Here is a 5,977-nt window from a genome sequence, read left to right on the forward strand (position 1 = left end):
CTAGATTTATATAAATTTATAGTTGATCTCCTATGTACTACCAAAGATGTGGTGTCCATGGATTAACAATCATAATCAAATTCGTTTTATTCTTATAATTATACCTTAACCTTAAGTATTACTATGGTATCGAACACCTTCATTTCACATAAATAATTTAGATCCAATCATTTCTAACAATTATGAAGTGAATTGTACCAATAATGTTTTTAGTTTTACATATCCAACTTTATATACATATAATAGATTCTTCAGATTGTTACTTGAACATGATGTGATCAAATATTGTTTAAGATTATACTAATAACTATAAATTTTTCATTATAAATAAAATTATCAAAATAAATAATTAATTACAAGGCTTTAGAGCATAAATCTCTGCCATCCATGGTAATTTGTAAGGATGTGGGCGGTCGAGATGAGGAAGCCTTCCTTGTCCCCATCCTACCACCTATTTCATTCCCAATCATTGCAAAAAATTTCATATATTTTTATAGGGATCGAAATGAGAATTCTCAGTAAGAAATTCGAAGGATCAAGTTTCTTGCATGAATTTTTTTTCTATTTATTATTATTTTTTGAAAAATAGTTATTTTAAAATTTTTGTAATTTTTAATAAATCAATAATTCTAATGTTCTATCAATTTTAAATTTTAATATTACTGTTAACAATTAAACAAACATCTACACATAATTTTCAGTTTAAAAATTATAATAGAAGTCTCTAACACTTACTAATTAACTTTTTTAATACGACTAAAAAATATAAAAATGTGTTTGAAATATTTATATGATGTGAGACAGACAATTAAGCAAATGTTTCCCGCTCCCTCTCTCATTCTTCGTCTAAATGAAAATTTTCTATAGATAAAATAGACATCTCAAAGATTCACAGATAAAATAGTCATTTCTAATCATTTATTTTTTTTGGTACAAAAAATCATGAGCTCTGACACCGAGTTTAAAAACACCCCCAATCCAATTGGTTTAAATTTGGTCCAGCCTTTTAATTGGTCTAAATTTGTTATATAAATTAATGTGTTACGTATGATTTTATGGAATTGGTAAGGTAAGATTAACAAAATTAAAGTTCAAGATAAGCAAGCAATTTGAGCCTAATTAATACATATATTTTTAATTTAAAATGATAAGTATTTTAAGTTTTAAAGTCTTCGATTTTTATCACTAAATTGTAAGATTCTTGGATATTATATCTTAATATATATATATATTTTTTTTATGATTTGATTTATAGCATATTTTATTTTATTCTCAATATTTAATTCATTTATATTTTCTTTATCGGTAGGTATTAGTTCTTACCTTGTATAGTAGCTTATGAATATCAATGAGAATATACCTTCCATCCCAATTCTATTTCTGATTTTTAACGGTTCATTTCATATATTTTAATTCATGGATTAGATATAATTCTATATATTTTACCAATAAAAAAAATTCGATATATTTATTTTCTTTTTTTATACGAATATTCAAATTCAAATGGCTCAGTCTCATCTTATTTAAAAAAATATATTTTTTTTTTAAATTTAGAAGCCATATTCAAACGTAAATGAGAATATATGTCTTAATCATTTATCGAGGTAACCTAATAAGAATTCAAATCTAAATGAAATTTTATGTATTACCTTACCTTTTCAAAAAAAAAATTTAAAATAGGCTTAAATTTTATAAAAAGTTAAAAAAATACGAAAATAATTTTTATTTTTCTAAAATATTTCAAAAAACTTTCAAAATTTTTATTAATACATTTAATTGTTTTTTAAGTATAAATTTTATTGATATACACCATTTTTTAATTAAAAAAACTAATTGCTTTTAGAAAATATAACGTTAAAGATAAAAACAGGTTAATTAATGGTGGAGAGATGAGGATAAGTCAAAGAAGCATTAAGATGGATCAGAAACGGAGATTTTAAATAGAAAGTAACATAAAAGAGAGAAATTAGGTGCAATTTTATTTAATAGCTATATAATGCTATTCCCCCATGGATGAAATCAACCAAATCTCCTGCCTCCATTCTCAAGGAGAGTTAGAGAGAGAAAGAAGAGTGAGACAGCCATGGCTGCCTGAAAGGGAAACAAAGGAAATTAGAAATAGAAACTTTTTTTTTTTCTTTTTTTTCTTTTTTGTTGTTATCGTTTTAAAATGGGTTCTAGTTCGTTTCTCAACTGTACACTCCAAATCCCTCCATTTTTGTTATAAACCCAAATTCTGTTGATTCTAATCCTGTTACAGTACGGATCAAGAAACACCCAACTCCAAATTCAACTCGATTTTTCCGTTTCTGCACAAAACCCCCCCATGTTTTCGTCAATTTCTTTGTGGGTGATTCGATTTTGAAGGCGAAATGAAGAAATTAAGAACTTATTATATGCATTTGAGAAACCCACCGAATATGGAGCGGCGATGGATCTTCCCATTAGCAATCGGTTCGATGGTTTCTCTGTTTCTTCTGTTTCTTTCTATGGTGACTTCTCCCGGTGGAACCCCTCTGTTTCCGTTTTACAAATCGGTGGCTGTTTCGGGTTCGTTCTTTGTTGAATCGAAGCTTCATCCGGTTCCGATTTCATCGCTCCCTCCGCCGCCGCGATTTGCGTACCTAATTTCGGGTTCAATTAGAGAGGGGAATATGTTGAAACGGACGCTTGAAGCTTTGTACCATCCGATTAATCGGTATGTTTTGCATTTGGACCTCGAATCGCCGCCGGAGGAGCGGTTGGATCTGCAAAGTTACGTGCAGACCCATCCGATTTTTCAGAAATTTGGGAATGTGCAGGTTATTGCTAAGGCTAATCTTGTTACCTATCGAGGGCCAACTATGGTGGCTAATACATTACACGCGGCAGCGATTTTACTCCGAGAAGGCGGCGATTGGGATTGGTTTATTAACCTCAGCGCTTCGGATTATCCTCTTGTTACTCAAGATGGTGGGTTGATTTTTTGAGTTGAATCTGCTTTTTCTTGACGTTTTGCTTATGAATTGATGAATTTGATCGATGGGGTTTGGATTTATTTTCTTTGTTCTGTTCTAGATCTGCTGCATACTTTTTCTCAATTGCGTCGTGATCTCAATTTCATTGATCATACTAGTAATATTGGATGGAAAGAGTAAGTGAGACCTGTTTGTTCTTGGTTTTTGTGCGTTTTTGTTGATTGTTTTGGCTGGTTTTTTGTGGGTTCTTGCTGAAATTGAGCGTTGATATCTGTAGGAGTCAGAGAGCTAAACCAGTGATTATTGATCCGGGGTTGTATATGTCGAAGAAGGCTGATGTGTTTTGGATTACACAGAGAAGAAGTGTGCCTACAGCCTTCAAACTCTTTACAGGTAAGTCCTTAAATCCAGTTCAGGACATGATTTAAGACAACTTTTCTGTTTCTTAGAACAAAAATTTGGGGATTACATGTTTGAATAACCATTGTTGAGGTGGTAGAGCATTGCTTAGGTTGTCTTCTTTTAATCTGTTCATATAAATAACACATGAAGTTGTTTTTTCTTTTGATGTCTGTATCGGTGAGATCTCACATTGGTTGGAGAAGGGAGGGGAACAAAACATTCCTTATAAGGGTGTGGAAACCTCTCTCTAGTAGACGTGTTTGTAATACTGTGAGGTTGACGGCGGTATGCAATGAGACAAAGTGGACAATATTTTCTAGTGGTGGACTTGAGTTATTATAAATGGTATCAGAGCTAGATAATGGATGGTGTGCCAGCGAGGACGTTGGGTCCCCAAAGGGGGTGGATTGTCAAATGGTATCAGAGCTAGACAATGGATGGTGTGCTAGCGAGGACGTTGGGTCCCCAAAGGGGGTGGATCGTGAGATCCCATGTCGGTTGGAGAGGGGACCGAAACATTCTTTATAAGGGTGTGGAAACCTCTCCTTAGTAGATGCATTTTAAAAACTGTGAGGCTGACGGCTATACGTAATGGGCCAAAGCGGATAATATCTGCGAGCGGTGGACTTGGGTTGTTACAAATGGTATCAGAGCCAAACACTGGATGGTGTGCCAGCGAGGATGCTGGGCCCCAAAGGGGATGGATTGTGAGATCCCATATCGACTGGAGAGGCGACTGAAACATTCCTTTTAAGGGTGTGAAAACCTTTCCTTAGTAGACGCGTTTTAAAAATTGTGAGGTTGATGACGATACATAAGGAACCAAAGTGAACAACATCTACTAGCGGTGGACTTGGGCTGTTATAGTATCCTAGAAACACAAACATAAAACTACTGAGGCTTTATTTTTATTGTGATCCTGTCTATTGTCTTCTCCATATAGTTCTGATATTGATTTGTTGTGAGCTAAATCGCCTTCTGAGTCTCAGAGCAACTTATCTTATATCATTCAGCTCGCATTGTTACATGATCTTTATTAGTGTCTGTTGCTTTCTGGGTTCTTGGATAATCATAACTGGTGATCTTGGTATCAATTATACGACTAAATCGTTCATACTACCTTCGTTTCGTGTAATAAACAGAGCTGAAGAACAGAAAAATGGCATAAGTTTTTGGATGATTTGATCATTAAGTTACTAAGTTGAATCACTTGGTGGAAACAATTTCTCATGTTCTTTGGTGCTTATAAGTTAGGGTGGTAAAATACTGGGAAACGTTCGTGTAGGTAATCTTGAGAATATGAAGTTGTTTCGTGCACGAAGAGTAGCTTTAGAAAGATAGAACCCGAGCGTATAGTATCGAATGAAAAGAAAACAACTCAAAGGATATATATTTGAATTATGTGTGTTTGAAGGGTATTCTTTTGCTGAGCTCGTGTGTCGTATCTCAGGTTCGGCTTGGATGGCGCTTTCTCGGCCTTTTATCGACTACTGCATATGGGGGTGGGAAAACCTACCTCGGGTTGTCCTAATGTATTATGCAAACTTCATATCCTCTCCGGAAGGATACTTCCACACTGTCATTTGCAACGCTCAACAGTTCCAAAACACAACAGTGAACAGTGACCTCCATTTCATATCATGGGACAATCCTCCCAAACAACATCCTCACCATCTCAATCTCGATGACTTGCAAAAGATGATAGATAGCAATGCTCCATTCGCCAGAAAGTTCGTTGGAGAAGACCCCGTGCTCGATGCAATCGACAAACAACTCCTAAACAAATGCCCCAATATGGTCGTTTCTGGTGGTTGGTGCATTGGAAGCCATGAAAACGGGACCGATCCATGCTCGATCACCGGCAGTATCAATGTATTGAAACCTGGTCCGGGAGCAAAACGACTCGAAACCCTGATCAACTCGCTGTTATCAGAAGAGAATTTTGAAGGTAGACAGTGCAAATAAAGGTAAAATTCATCCCAGATGGTAAAATTCATCCCAGATGGTAAAATTCATATCATGGATTCATTGGTGGAGAAGTCATATAAATGGGTGACTAAAACTTTTAGTGCAAAACTGTGTCAGAATCTTTGTAAGGCCGAATATAGTTTTGTTTTGTTTCTTTTAAGCTTTTTTACTCAGTTTCTCATTAGCTTCTCAGCTTTAAATTTTTTTGTATTAGTCTTCTAAGTTTGATACCATAGGTTATAGACAATTTTCGTCTTTTATACTTTTTTATTCTTATATTTTTAACTTTTGTTTCATCGACTTCGTGTATTTTCAAAATGTCTGATTTGGTCCCTACCTTCCACAAAAGGACCATTTTGAAAATTTTTAATGGAAATTTAGTACTTATTTGGTATGGTGTTATGACAAAAGGATCAAATTGTGATAGAGATCAAAATGAACGCAATAAAAGTAAAAGAATAAAAATAAAAAAAAGAATCGAAGGGTAAATTACAAAGATTAACATAATCTTGATGATAATGTATAGTCAATAGGTAGATGAAAGGAACCCGTTTAGAAAATTTAAAGTTCTCGAGAGTTTGAAAAAAATGGTTATATCATTTTTACGTGTTAAAGAGTTTTAATGATAATGTTTGAATTCAAGATAGTTT

At 33.9% G+C, this 5,977-nt stretch overlaps 1 protein-coding gene across 1 annotated transcript; it reads left to right on the forward strand.

The window, feature by feature from the left end:
• The first annotated feature begins 2,030 nt into the window (after positions 1-2,030).
• On the forward strand, positions 2,031-5,508 carry LOC111437378 (beta-glucuronosyltransferase GlcAT14B-like). The gene is made up of 4 exons (XM_023075321.1): positions 2,031-2,952; positions 3,058-3,133; positions 3,235-3,350; positions 4,810-5,508. The coding sequence occupies exons 1-4, from the start codon at positions 2,373-2,375 to the stop codon at positions 5,322-5,324; spliced, it is 1,287 nt and encodes a 428-aa protein (XP_022931089.1). The 5' UTR covers positions 2,031-2,372; the 3' UTR covers positions 5,325-5,508.
• The last annotated feature ends 469 nt before the right edge of the window (positions 5,509-5,977 follow it).

This window comes from Cucurbita moschata, unplaced genomic scaffold (genome assembly GCF_002738365.1).
Source record: "Cucurbita moschata cultivar Rifu unplaced genomic scaffold, Cmos_1.0 Cmo_Scf00003, whole genome shotgun sequence".
NCBI lineage: Eukaryota > Viridiplantae > Streptophyta > Magnoliopsida > Cucurbitales > Cucurbitaceae > Cucurbita > Cucurbita moschata.